The sequence below is a fragment of the Cetorhinus maximus genome, chromosome 9, assembly GCF_964194155.1.
Source record: "Cetorhinus maximus chromosome 9, sCetMax3.hap1.1, whole genome shotgun sequence".
Taxonomy (NCBI): domain Eukaryota; kingdom Metazoa; phylum Chordata; class Chondrichthyes; order Lamniformes; family Cetorhinidae; genus Cetorhinus; species Cetorhinus maximus.
The window spans coordinates 101,718,421-101,733,707 of NC_135887.1; the positions used below are offsets into that span (position 1 = coordinate 101,718,421).

The 15,287-nt window shown below is 41.4% G+C and overlaps 2 protein-coding genes across 3 annotated transcripts in view; one reads left to right on the forward strand and one right to left on the reverse strand.

Annotated features, from left to right (window-relative positions):
• Positions 1 to 15,287, forward strand: part of trim66 (tripartite motif containing 66) — a 253,498-nt gene that overhangs the window by 98,325 nt on the left and 139,886 nt on the right. The gene's annotated exons all lie outside the window — the stretch shown is intronic.
• LOC144684872 (small ribosomal subunit protein uS8) lies at positions 9,431 to 9,943 on the reverse strand. The gene has a single exon (XM_078549214.1). It carries the CDS (start codon positions 9,852 to 9,854, stop codon positions 9,462 to 9,464), a length of 393 nt encoding a protein of 130 aa, XP_078405340.1. The 5' UTR covers positions 9,855 to 9,943; the 3' UTR covers positions 9,431 to 9,461.

Sequence of the window (15,287 nt, forward strand, 5' to 3'; positions counted from 1 at the left end):
TCCTGCCAAAATGAAGCACCTCACACTTCTTATTAATTTTCAGTTCAGTTCACTTCAGTTATTTTAGGCAATATTTTTAAAAACAGATATTCAGGTAAAGGTTGCCAACATCTGCGCTAGAGAATGGGAGTAGAATCAAATGCTTTCTTTTTTTTTAAATGGAGTGTTTAGAAGCTTGGTTGTCCAAGCAAGTTTGGATTAATCATGGAAAGCCAGCATGGATTTGTTAAAGGCCAATTGTGGCTAACTAACTTGATTTGAATTTTTTTGTTGAGGTAACAAAGGGTTGAGGAGGTTAATGCAGTTGATGTGGTATGCATTGACTTGCATCAGGCTTTTGTAAACTGCCACATCATAATAGGCTTGTCAGCAAACTTGAAGTCCATCGAATAAAAGAAAAAGTGGCAACTTGGACATGACGTTGGTTGATCCAGTAACAGGATACAGAGAGTAGTGGTAAATGGTTGTTTTTCAGGAGGAAAGTATACATTGGGGATCCCCAGGGGTCACTATTAGGATCAGTGCTTTTTTCTTGGTCTATATTGGTGACTTAGATTTGGATGTACAAGGCACAATTTCAAAATTTGCACATGACACAAAACTTGGAAGGATCGTGAACAGTGAGGAGGATATACATAGGCTGGTGGAACGGTGGACACACCGCAGATGCAATCTAATGCAGAGAAGTGCTGTGTGATACATTTGATAGGAAGATTGAAGAGATGCAGTATACACCAAAGGATATAATTCTAAGTGGGTTGCAGGAACAGAGACACTTGGGGGATGTGAAGATGGCAGGATGATAAAATGGTTATAAAGACATAAGGGTTCCTGGGCTTTATATAGAGAAGCAAGGAGTACAAAAGCAAGGAAGTTAGGATGAACCTTTTTATAATAACACTAGTTTGACCTGAACTGGAGTATTGTATCCAATTTTATAGACTGCACTTTAAGGATGATGTGAAGGCTTTAGAGAGGGTGCAAGAAAAGGTTCACACAAACGATTCCAGGGATGCCGGACTTGCTGCAGTGACTCAGGTTGAGGAAAGAGGTTGAGGGAAGATTTGATACTCAAAATCATGAGTCATTTAAACAGAGCAGATAAAAACAATTCCCATTGGCATAAGATTCAAGAACCAGAGGACACTGATTTTTAGAGTGATTAGGCAAAGAGCTGAAGATGATATGAGGAAAGATGTTTTTTCTGCAGTGAGCGGTTCCAGTCTGGAATCCACAGCCTGAAAAGTTTGTTGAGGCAGATCCATTCATGGCTTTCAAAAGGGAATTAGATAAGCACCTGAAGGGAAACAAATACAAGGCTGTACTTTATTTTGTTATAGAGTTCCATTGTTGACATTTTAGTTGCTCTGTCTCAATTCATGGAATGCACCACAACTTGGTTTTGTATGGTTTTAGGAAGATCTTACTTTCAATTATGATTTCACAGTTGCTGTTTTTGATATTTTTAAACAGTTTGATGTTGCCTGCACTAGGAGAAAAGGCACCGTGTTTTTTGAAAATACCCTTTCTGGAGCACTTAATCTAAAACCCCTCATCCTTACTAATGAAAGAAAGAAACACTTGCATTCATATAATGCTTTTCATGACCAGCAGAAGTCTCAAAGCACTTTACAGACAATTAAATGATTTTTAAGACTTTTTTTGTGATGTTGATTGAGGGATAAATATTGGCCAGGACAAAGGGCATAACTCCCCAGCTCTTTTTTTAAAAATAGTGTTGTGCGATCTTTTACCTTCATCCCATCAGGCAGTTAGGGCCATGGTTTAATAGCTCATCTGAAAGTTGGCATCTACGACAATATGGTACTCACTCGGTACTGCACTGTAGAGTCAGCCTTCATTTTTGTGCTCAATCCCTGGAATGAAACTTTAATCTGGAGCCTTGTTACTCAGAAGCAAGAGTGTCAAAACCTCAGTTTGGGCAGTTCCAGGAAGCCTAGACTGATGTAAAGTGCCACCTCCATCTTGTTACTGGCCTTCACTTCACAGAATACACCTTTATGAACTGTTAGCTTTTAGTGTAGTTATTGGCAGATAATCAAATTTGGGCCTTGCTGGAATCCAGCATCTTTGGATGAACATCCAATTAGATAAGTTAAGGGGAAGTGGTAAAGTAAAGTTTCTGCAAAATTGGGTTTCTTATGTAAAAACATCAGCTCCTGTGTCGAAGTAATAATGAGATTATTATATTTTCATTTTTGTACAATGATATATCTGGCGAAGTTACCGTGTGTCTACCTAATATGAGCACCACACCATTCAGATACAGATGTTTGCAACTTGCTATTTATGGATGTCACTATAAGATGATCACCATATTACTAAATAAGACGCCGGAGAAATTTCAATGCCAAACAATCTAGCTTGAACATAAGACCATAAGACATAGGAGCAGAAATTAGGCCAATCGGCCCATTGAGTCTGCTCCGCCATTCAATCATGGCTGATAAGTTTCTCAACCCCATTCTCCCGCCTTCTCCCCGTAATCTTTGATCCCCTTACCAATCAAGAACCTATCTATCTCGGTCTTAAATACACTCAATGACCTGGCCTCCACAGCCTTCTGTGGCAATGAATTCCATAGATTCACCACTCTCTGGCTAAAGAAGTTTCTCCTCATCTCTGTTCTAAAAGGTCTTCCCTTTACTCTGAGGCTGTGCCCTCGGGTCCTAATCTCTCCTACTAATGGAAACATCTTCCCCACGTCCAGTCTATCCAGGCCTTTCAGTATTCTGTAAGTTTCAATCAGATCCCCCCTCATCCTTCTAAACTCCATCGAGTATAGACCCAGAGTCCTCAAACATTCCTCATATGTTAAGCCTTTCATTCCTGGGATCATTCTCGTGAACCTCCTCTGGACCCTCTCCAGGGCCAGCACGTCCTTCCTGAGATACGGGGCCCAAAATTGCTCACAATATTCTAAATGTGGTCTGACCAGAGCCTTATAAAGCCTCAGCAGCACATCCCTGCTTTTATATTCTAGTCCTCTCAAAATAAATGCCAACATTGCATTTGCCTTCCTAACTACCGACTCAACCTGCAAGTTAACCTTAAGAGAATCCTGGACTAGGACTCCCAAGGCCCTTCTAGAGTGCAAAGGGATTTCTGAATTCTCTCCCCATTTAGAAAATAGTCCATGCCTCTATTCTTCGTACCAAAGTGCATGACCTCACACTTCCCCACGTTGTATTCCATCTGCCACTTCTTTGCCCATTCTCCTAACCTGTCCAAATCCTTCTGCAGCCTCCCCACCTCCTCAATGCTAATACCTTGCCTCTAACACCATGGGCTCTTATCTTACTGAGCAGCCTCCTGTGCGGCACCTTGTCAAAGGCCTTCTGGAAGTCCAAGTAGATAACATCCATTGGCTCTCCTTTGTCTAACCTACTCATTACCTCCTCAAAGAATTCTAACAGATTTGTCAGGCATGACCTCCCCTTGATGAAACCATGTTGACTTTGCCCTATTTTACCATGCACTTCCAAGTATTCTGAAATCTCATCCTTAATAATGGACTCTAAAATCTTACCAACGACCGAGGTCAGGCTAATCGGCCTGTAATTTCCCGTCTTTTGCCTCACTCCCTTCTTAAACGGGGGTTACATTAGCGATTTTCCAGTCCTCTGGGACCCTCCCTGACTCCAGTGATTCCTGAAAGATCACCACTAACGCCTCCACTATCTCTTCAGCTATCTCCTTCAGAACTCTGGGGTGTAATCCATCTGGTCGAGGTGATTTATCCACCTTCAGACCTTTCAGTTTTCCTAGCACCTTCTCCTTGGTAATGGCCACCATACTCACCTCTGCCCCCCGACTCTCTTGAACATGTGCCTATTTTTTGACAATCTGACATAATGTTGGAGTCAGAGTTTTATTATTTCAAGTTTATTGCCATTTTTTGGCTGGCAATATTTTATTAACGATAAGAATGCACTGTTCTATTCCACAGGGTACATTGAGTGAATAGTGGAGGGTGCAGCTTGACCCAGGTGATTTGTGAAGCATCAGACAGAACAAGGTCAACTCCACCTTAAGTATATTAGCGTTTGGGTCCAATTTGAACACAGGAACTCATGCCAAAAACACTACCAAACTTCTACAAAATTCTTCTGTTTAAAAAAAAAGACCTTTTTAATATAACATTCATAACATTTTCTTGTCCCAGCTGAAAAACAAAAACTGTATATCAAATTAATTATTTAAATGCCATAAGGCAATTGAAATGAAAATCCAGTGCATTGTTGCCATTTATCAAACACCCACAGAAGAAAACAATTGGGTCTTGGCAAAATTCAGTATTTTCCTTTGAAAGAATGCTAAATAAGGTTTTGCACTGGAGGGTTTATGATGATTTATACTCATGGTCAAGTGATACAGCAAAAGGTCAAAGAAATGTGTGACAGCTGTTTGTGTGGAATACAATCCTGAGCATTGTACAACTTAAGAGGGGAGATTTACCAGTTATGCTTCTTTGAAACAGGAACGAGCCTTGGTGCTGCAAAGACAGGAAGGTACTGTGAAGCCTGTTGTTTTTTTTCCCTTTTTGTAGGAGAAGCTACTATATTTTTGTTTTGGAAATGAATTAATTGAAATGCACAGGTTTTGAGACATAGTTTACATAATCTGTACTTTTTCTCAAGTCCAGCCTCAAGTTGTCCACCAGGCAGCCAACAGTTTATTTTTGCAAGGTCCATATTTCATGTCTGTACCTGTGTTATAAATTGGGTAAGATGTGTGCTAAATATAACTGAAAACTTGATACAAGAGAGCTTGGGTTATGGAATTCACTCACCCATCAAACATCGCTAGTAAATAGTTGCAGCAATGATATAAGCAGTGCACTTCTTGTGTACAAATGGTGCATGTATGATATGCTTCTGATGTAGATGTAATGCATGTTTGACAACTTTTATACCATTTCAGTAAACTTCTAAAAAATACCTCGAAAGCTTTTGTAAGCTTTACAAGTTTGTCAAGTTTGCAAAGTCAATTTTCAAAGTATAATTTGAGTTAAAAAAACATTTTCTCAGTCATATTAGTTATGTTTTAAGATGCATATTTAATGTAGGTAATAGTGATTGTTATAACTGTTATTACTCTGGTACTAGTTTATAATGCAGTACATCTTCAGCTTGTATGTCATCATGTTCTTTACCTATTCACCTATACTATAACCATTGCTTGCTTGCTTGAGTTGACTTCCCTTCAGTGTATTGATTTAAAGAGAAACATTGTATTTTTTTAAAAATCCATCCTGGCTCTTCTGCTTCAGCAACAGCTTAGTGAGCAGTCAATGCTCCTCATTACTCTGATTCTGACACCAGTCAACTTTTCAGCATTTGGGTTATTTAACATTTTGTGGTAGGCTCCTACTGAGACCCCTGCCTTTGTTAGGGAGCATGTCCAGGATAGGATAAGTTTGGAAAATAGCAGCGAAAGGTCCTGACCGTCAGTTCCAGTTCAGCATCGTTGATATTCTTTGGAACTAGCTCTTGAATTTTTAGACAACATGTTAAAATGCAACTAATGGTTGTCCTGACCCTAACCCCTTAAATTCCAAACTGTACCACCATTGCAATCCTGGAATCCAGGAATGCACCAGCATTCCTATCACTCAACGTTTCTAGCATGCAAATGACAAGGTGTCCTTTTGTTTTGAATTTCCCACCCATGTCAACACACTTATTCTGTCTCTATCAACTTGTTGCAGAAATGGAAGGGACTGTTTTGGAGCCAGTGTTGTGGCTCTCCAACTGAATTCTCATGCTTGCCTGCTGACATAGCTCCAGTGAAAACTGCTTTCTACTAAAGGCAAGCAGTAGAGACTTTATAGTCATCAAGAATGACGAACATGCATTTTGTTGATCATATTTTTGACTTCATTACTGTTTTAAACTTGCTGTACCTTATACATTTAATAGTATAGTTTAATCAAACATGGCAGCTGAAACTAGGTTCATGGCTCTTAAGGAGTTTGATCCTTGGTCTGTACTGAACTAGCTGACCACCAGTGCACTGTGAATAGGGGCAGTTGCTGTCTGATCCATATCTGAAAAATAAGTTAGTAAAGGTGCTCAATGTGGTGTGCACTGAGAAATTGTAATCAGCATGAGTTTGTGCCTTCAGGTGTGAAAGGAAGAAAATTGCAGAAAAAAGATTTCAACCAGTTGTGTGACGCTTTGGATATATTTTGCATTGCTGGTTTGTGGATAAACTGTCTTAGCTAGTCCAGCTCTATCTCGCAGTTCATCTTTCAACGCCGCTATTGCATCTGTGCTATCTAATCCATTGATTGTCCTGTATGAGCTACAGGTTCCTCCAGTTAAATATTGATAAGACCAAAGGAATTTTCTTTGAACGCCAGTGATTCCATTCCTCTCTCTGGTCACTGAACATAAATAAAAGCTGGAGTAGGCCATTTGGCCCTTCAAGCCTGTTACACCACTCAACCAAGTGGTTGATCAACAACTCATTTCTGATCTACTACCTCAAATCCCTGCACTATCCCCAAATCCTTTAGCACCCAAAAACTTATCGACCTCTGTCTTGAATATACTCAACAGCTGAGAATCAACAGCTCTCTGGAGGTTGAAATTCACAACCCTTTGTGTAAAATGTTTCTCCTCATCCCAGCCCTCAATTGCCAACCCCATAATTCTAGATTCCCAACCATGGAAAACATTTTCCAGCCCTGTCAAACCCATTAAGAATTTTAGATGTTTCCATTACATCACCTCTGATTCTTTTAAACTCCAGGGAATACAGGCCTAGTCTACTTGATCTCTGTTTGTAGGACAATTCTGTCATCCCAAGAACCAGCCTAGTGAACCTTTGTTGCACCTAGGGCAAGAGTTCTTCCTTGGGTGAAGAGACCAACTGCAAGCTATACTCCTGGTGTGACCTCATCAACGCCCTGTATAATTGTTGTAAGATTTATTTTCTCTTATACACCAATCCCTTTGTAACAAAAGTTAACATGCCATTTGCCTGCCTATTTGCTTGCTGTACTCACATGTTAACATTTGGTGATTTAATGTACAAACATTCTCAAATCCTTCTGAATACAAACATTTCTCAGTCTATCGCCATTAAAAAAAAAATTCGACTTCTAAAAAAAATTTTCCTCACCAAAGTATTACAATTCACCACATATTCCATCTGCCATGCTCTGGCCCTCACACAACCAGTAATATAAACACCTATCAGGTCTCATTTCATGAGCAGTCTAAAGTCTAGCTTTAGGAGCATCACCTGCCTTAAACTGAGATTCCTCATTCTGTCCTGATCCTCACATTTTCTTGGCTTCTTACATTGCTTGTCGCACTTTTGGGTGTGGAATTCCCCGTCTGCTCCATGGAATTCTGTTTCAGGGCTGAGGTTTTCAGATGATTGGTCATATGACAACTCCTGGAATCCTCTGTGATAAAACAGTGAATGTTTCTGCCAGCTGCTTGAACTATGGAGTGGCTCTAAAAGGAACAGTGATGTATTGTTTCCAGATGATTAATAAAATGTACATTCTGTACCTACCTGCTAATCCTGCATGTAATTTTGTTTGTTCATTTGAAGAGGCACAGTCTTTGTAACCAGAGGTAAGGGCAGTGATATGATTGATGCAACAACAAATTTGTAACCTTGATTCCACACTTTGTTTGGCACTACTACCCTGCTAAATGAGTTGGATTCAAAACCGGCTTAGTAGCACAATACTGGGAATCCATTAGATACTGTGGGCAATCAGCAACAGCAGAATTGTTTCAGCCACGATCTGTAATCTGATGGTCAGGCATGTATCCCTCATTCTACCATTACCATCAAGTCAAGGGATCAACCTTGGTTCAATGGGCAGTGCAGGAGAGTGGCACTAGGCATACCTAAGACATCTCCTGATACCGAACTGGTATAGGAACTTGGCAACCACTCAGTCTGCTGACTCATGTGTGGTTCCTCATACCACTGATGTCATTATTAGCCACACGCTCACTGCCCCCCACCTCATCACCTCATTGCCCCCCCTTTCTGCCCGGCTCATCATGTCACTGGCCACCCCACTCCTGATCCCTTGCTGCCCTGCTCCCTCACTGCTTACTTCTTGCCACCCTGCTCCCAAACCTTTGCTGCCCCACTCCTGACCCTTCTTGCCATCTCTCTTGCCACCTCATGTAAAGCGAGCAAGGCAGTGAGGGCTCAGGAGAGGATAAGCATGTGAGATGGCCAAGGATTGGGAGTGAGGCAACAAGTGGGAGGTGAACAGGGCAGTGAATGATTGGGAGTGGGGCGGCAAGTGAGGCAGCGAGCAGGGCAGCAAATGGGGGTGAAGGGTTGAGAGTGGGGCAGTGATTGGGAGGCAGCCATAACAGTGTTCTTTGCAGGCAACTACCTGCGGTATTGCTGGCAGTGACATCACAAGTACTGCAACTGCATATGTGGTGAATGCAGCTTCTGTAGTTGTGGTGTCAGCAAACACAGCCCACCTAAGAATGAGTAGCCAGCCTGGTGAAGGTACAATACTGGACTTAAATGCCCCTTCTGGTTAACATGCATTTAATGGAGCAAAGTGATTCCACAACCAATGGATCAGATCAAAACTCTGCAGTCCTGCCAATTCAGTCATGAGTGCTGGTGGACAATTAAGCAACTGACTGTAGAAGGAGGCTCCATAAACATCCCCAACCTCAATGATGGGAAGGCCCTGCAAAAGACAGGCTGAAACATTTGCAAACATCTTCAGCCAGATGCAGGTGATCCATTTTGGCCTACCCTTGTGGTTTGCAGCATCACTCCACGTGATAAAGAAATGGCTGAAGGTACTGGCTACAGCAAATGCTATGGTACTGAAGACTTGTGCTCCAGAACTAGCTGTGTCCCTATCCAAGCTATTCTAGTAAAGTTACAACACTGTCAGCTACCTGACAATGTGGAAAATAGTCCAGGTATGTCCTGTCCATAAAAAGTAGGACATATACAATCCAGACCGTTACCACCCAATCATTCTACTCTCAATCATCAGCAAAGTGGTGGAAGGTATCATTGACAGTGCTATTAAGCAACACTTACTCAGCAATAGCCTGCTCATCGATGCTTGGTTTAGGTTCTGCCTGGGTTGTTCAGCTAGACTTCATTACAGCTTTGGTTCAACCATGAGCAACAGAGCTGAATTCCAGAGGTGAGGTGAGAGTGACTGCTCTTGACATCAAGGCAGCATTTGACAAGTGTGGCATCAAGGAGCCCTAGCAGTTCCTCAGGACAGTGTCCCAGGCCCAACTATCTTCAACCTTGACCTTCATTGTAAGATCAAAAGTGAGGATGTTCACTGATGATTGCACAGTGCTCATTACCATTTGTGGCAACTCAGATACTGAAGCAGTCAGTATCTGCATGCAGCAAGGCTTGGGCTGATAAGTGGCAATTAATGTTTTATTATAGACTGGTATTAAGTTTTAGAAAAAGAATCCTAGGATTTTTCCTCCTGTATGTTTTCGCTTGGCCTCTTCATGGTCCATGATGCCAGCTGAGGTCGTTAGAACGAGGTACCCAAACTGACGGGAAGGCAGGAGACCATTTTGCCACCTTTCTAGCTCCTTTACTTGAACATCGAATCTGGGGCTAATGACACCGCACTTGTTCAGTCTGCCTGTGAGATTGACAACTATTTTCCCACCCCTGTGGTCATCAATAATCTCAAACTCTCCAATGTAGCCATGCTTCATCATTACAGTCAGGAATCTCACAATCACTTTGGAGCATGGTCGGATGAGAACCTGCCGTTTTCCACGTTTCTCTGCATTGTTGATGCTTGTAAGGGCATCGGCGAGAACATTCATGCGCACCATGATGCTTGAAATGAAATGGGAATAAACAACACCACTGCTTAGGATGGCGCTGATATCGGACGGGTTACCGCCAGCCCGGCGCTGCTGACATCACATGTGCAGCATGCAAGTGCCAGACAATGACCATCTCCAATATGAGAAACTAAGCATCTGCTCTTGTCATTCAACAGCATTACAGTCACTGAATTCTCCAATGCTGAGGTTTACTGTTGACAAACTTACTGTACTAGCCATATGAATACTGTGGCTACAAGAGAAGATCAGAAGCTGTGAACTCTGTGGTGAGTAACTCAAGACTGGAGGCACAAGTCAGAAATTTGATCAACTCTCCACTTGCCTGGAAGATTGCAGATTTAACACTCAGCTCAACACCATCCAAGACAAAGCAGCCCATTTGATCGACACTCCATTGGCCACCTTAAGCATTCATTCCCTCCCCCACCAGTGCACAGTGACAGCAATGGGTACCAGCTACAAGATGTGCTCTGCAGTAACTCTCCAAACCTCCTTTGACAGCACCTTCAAAATCTGTGACTTCTACCACCAAAATGAACAGCGGCAGCAGATGCATGGGAACACCACCAATTGTGAATTCCCCTCCAAGCCATACACAATCCTGACCTGGAACTGTATCACCGTTCCTTCGCTGTTACTGGGTCAAAACCTAGAATTCCCTTCCTAACATCACTGTGTACCTACACTACATGGACTGCAGCAGTTTGTAAAAGAAAGCTCCTCACTAAAGGGCAGTTAGGGATGGGCAATACATTTTCACCTTTCCAGCGACACTGCCATCCCATAAATGAATAAAAAAGATACACTAATAATCAGAAAAAGGTGAAGATAGAGGAAGACATTGCAGTTGATACTAGGCATGTTACAACACAGAATTGGATTTATCTGAACTGAAAAGAATTTGAAAGGAATCCTCAAAGCTGGCTTGCTCGTAACTAGGTGTGGAATATTACAGGGGGTGGACGGTTTGCACCTCCAGAGGGAGCCGAATATCTCCACACTCGCCTGTCCCACAGGTATAAAGTGCTGCAGACAGGCTAAATGGGTAGAGTGGGACTTCTGCCACTCACACTGGGGAGGAAGTCCTGCCCTCAGTAGAATTGGCTGGCTGCTGTCAGCCCTGGCAGCACCAGGTCTGCAATGAAGCAGAAAGCGGCCCAATGGATCCTCTGAACCAAGTATGTCCGGGGTCTTGGGCAGGAAGGATTTGGGCAGGTTAGGGGGAGAAGAGGGGTGGGGGTGGTGGATTTAAGGTTGCAGGTGGATAGGAAGAAAGGAGACGTTCTATCTTAGGGGGTGCCATCCTTGGATCGCAAAGGGCAGCCCCTGAAGTCAGAAGCCCCCTTCCTTTCCACTCCTTGAGGAATTTTTAAGAAAATAGGGCTGCCCATTCCCACCTGACTTCCCACGCCAACTGTTATGGCACGGACAGCGTGTTATCGGGGTTAATTAACCAGTTTAATTGACCCTTGATTATCTATTTAATTACGGTGGGTGGGCTGCCGATTTCGATGCTCGCCCGACCCGCATGTTATGGAGGTGAGCACAGGGATGGGCAGGAAGATGGTAGGGTGGACACCTGCCCTCTTTTACACGCCAACCTGCTGAAAACATGCCCGGCAGGACACAAAATGCAGTCCTAGATCTATCAAAACAAACTTTAGGCATGAGTCATGTTCAATATCAAGATTGCCTTTCATTATTTTTGCTTCCCAACTAACTTTCTACACTTTTTAAAAAAAAATATAAAGCTTGTTCATTTAGCTACATTGTTGACTTCACTAATTACTAACCCAAACAGAATTCCTACATCTTGTCCTTGGTTGCTTGTTTCGTACCAAACACTTTTCCATGAATTCTCTTCTCTTTGAGCATTAGTAGTATGCAATAGCTTTGGCTTTCTAAATAATTTAAAAGAAATCCATGATGGAAAAGATAAGCAGACCAAATGATCACTTCCTCCCTATTTGGAAGCATCTAATTCCCAATTGGTGGCTGTCTTCAATGATTGACTGAGATTAATACATGGGGAAGAATCAACACCTCATTGCTCCTTTGCACGAATGTGCCAGCATAGTGTATCCAGGAAGCACTGAACTTTAATTCCTCTTCAATTATTTTTAGCCAGCAGTACAAAATTTTATCCTCCAGTTTGTTCAACTAAAATACAGTATTAGTTAATAGTTGCCTTCTCACACCATTTCCAAGTGCTTGTACTTCATGTATGACTTTTGAGTATTGGCAGGAATGGGAACCTGACTCACTGATTTTTTTCCTTCGTAATCTGAGAAATACTCTTCACTACCTTTGGTCTGGTTGAGATCAGTTAACTTTTTATCTGAATTAAGATATCAAATCATTGTTAATTATTTTTTCTGTTGTAATCTTAGGTTTCTCAATATTAATTGTCCAAACTTTCAATGACTCTGCCAAAGTAGAGGACAGTAGGATTTTAAAATGGTAGAAGACAAGACTAAAAAGATGAATGAAGTAGTAGTAATTAGGCAGTTCCGAGTGTTATGAATTTTTAAGTCTGCTGTTTTGGTTCAGTGACATCATTTAGCATATTTTGAGAGCTGACTGACTAACCTGTATCTGCTTGTGCAATGGTACAACCTGAAGATGTAACAATGGTATCTCATTGTGATGTAGACTGAATACTTGAGACTTTGCATAATAATATTAAAAACATTGAACTTGCCGCTCTGCTCTTTCCTAGGGTCAACTAAACCCGAAGGCTAATACCTTCCTTCCCCTCTCCTGTTTTGAAACCTTTTGCTGCTTGACTGCCCCCAGTTTCATACCTCTGTTTAAAAAGCAGGAATACCTGTTTGGCCTTGCTATTCTGTTAATCTAACCCCCTGAGAGTTGAATTTAGCTCAATAGTAGCATTTGTTACATTCCTGTGGCATGATAGTTTATAATTTGGAAGCGTGGCAGTAAATTTGAACCTGCATGCTACAGAGAGAAGGGAGGTAAGCAGTTCAACAATTCTTTGCCTTGGTAAAGAATGAGTGAATGCCAAAAATAGATGAAAGCTAAGGAAGGAAACGTTCGGGTTGGGGGAGAATAAAAATAAGACGCTGTTCAAGAATATGTCCGTACAATTGACTTCCTTTCATACTTAAGAGAACCAAAGTAGAAAAGAACCTGGCAAACTCATAAAATGATGGAACATATTTAAAATACTTTTAATTATTATGTTTAAAAAATGTGAAGCAGTGTTGCGTGCATTGGGTCAGGCTACTTCTGAAAATGTTTATATAGTTCCATAGTATTTGGAGCACAGAAACATATCATTTAGCTCAACAGTGCTATGCCAGTAATATGCTTCACATGAGCCTCCACCTATCCTCCTTCATCTAATCTCATTAATATATCCTTCTATTCCTTTCTCCCTCATTTGCTTGTCTAGATTTTCCTTAAATGCATCTATTCTTTGCCTCAACTAACTACTTCTTGTGGCAATGAGTTACACGTTCTAACCACTGGTTAAATAAGTTTCCCCTGAATACCGTATTGGGTTTATTAGTGACTGTTACATTTATCAGCCCCAGTTCTGGTCTCATTAGTAAGTGCAAAAATGTACTGCGATATAATATAGGGATGAGAACTGTTCATAATGCCCAAGTGTGGTCTAACTAAGGTTCTGTACTAGTTTAATATTTTCTGTTTTTCAATTCTATCTGTCCCAGAATGAACCCAGTGATGTTTGCTTTTTTAATGGTTTTGTTAATTTGTGTCACTACTTTACTTCTCTTAATTTGTGTATCTGTACACTCCCTAGATCCCTGTTTCCTTTACCCTATTTAGCTACCTACTTTTCAAGGAATATGTGGCCTCTTTCTTCTTCCTACCACTTTTCTGTATTGAAGTTGATCTGGTCCACCTACCGCTTTTAGTTGATTTTCATCCAAATCATAGAACATTTTCCATTTCATATCAGCATCATTAAATCCCAAATTAGCTACACTGGAGTAGAGTTCCTGCCAAGTTGTGCCAAGCCAATGTAAAAGATCAAGGCATTTCAAGCACAAGTTGAGTTTCTGTGATCTTTTAACCTGCTTTTCATCTACAGGATGAGTTTGAGCACAGAATGAAATGTAAATTGAATCTATTTTGCCTTTATGCTGTGAAATTCCAAATTATAATATAATTTAAATGCTTCAAACTGTTCATATGCAAATCTGGAGGGATGTTGTCAATTGATTGCTCGTCTGCCTGTCCAACAACAATGAGAAGGTTTGGCTATATACCAATGATATGTTAATTCCCAGTACCCAGTGTTGCATCTGAAGCAGTGGAGAGCAAACCACCAATAGTGCTTTAGTTTCTTTTATGTTTCTGAAAATTCAGGTGTTAGTGTTTTTTAACATCTATATTTCACAAACTACTTAGATGTGAAGAATAAACAAAGGAAGGATTGAGAATGAGCATAAAATAGAGGGGGGTCAAGTCAGATACAGAGAGAAATAAAGGGAGGGAAAGTAAGAAAAAAAATGATGTTTTTAACATCTCCAACAATTCATGACATAGGAATAAGATTCCACACTTCTAATTGCTCACTTTCTGGTTAAGAGAGAGAGTTTTAAGTCAGTTGTATTTGCATTTGTGGGCATTAGGAATAAGCTTTTGCTTTTGAGTTTAATTTGTATTCCTGTATTTGTGTGTTAAAAAAAGGGGGATCTTGAGTTTTGGTTTCATTTTATAAGATGTTTGCATTCTCATGAGGTTTTATGATCTTGAAGGAAAGTTAGAACAAACACAGGGTAGAAAAAACTGTGCTGTCGCCCAGCAACAGGGGTCCAGAAAGAGGGACCCACAGGGTTGGAGAAAAACAGTGGTTTCAATTCAGTTGAAAGGAGTTGCTAGGAGAAGGACAGATAGCATGTCCCAAAGTAAAGAAGCCGAAACCAGGGAGCAGAACAGGAGAAAGTTCCCAAGAAGACCTCTAGTCAAAGGAAGAACAGGAATCTGGAAAATGTCCTGTTCAGTGGAAGTGAAAGTAAAGAGCAGAGAGGAAGGCTCCAAGCTTAAAGGGAGAAAGCTGCAGAACACAGACTTAAAGCAGTATAGACTTGTGAGAAGCCAGAAGATTCAAGGAGACAGCCAAATGTTAGTGGCAGCTTACTATGGGCATGTGATGCAGTGGTGTTCTGTTGGCATGGCTGAGCATCTGAGAGTGAGTACATGCAAAGCTTGAATGCACATGGCGATCCAGGGGAGAGGAGCATCAGAAGGAGAGTTTGAAACCCTAAAGTTGGACCCTTGTGGAAGGCGTCCGAGAGACAGCGTCATTTGGGAGAAGATTCCAAAGTGAGTTCTTAGAGTAGAGATTGGAAACTCTTGTGTGAGAGACGGAGTTCAGTGAGGCTGGTTGGCTCACGGTGTGACAAGCATCTGGGGGGAGTTGATGAG

Excerpts from the sequence above, each read along its gene's own strand:
- LOC144684872 (XM_078549214.1), bottom strand. The coding sequence starts at position 9,854 with ATGGTGCGCATGAATGTTCTCGCCGATGCCCTTACAAGCATCAACAAT.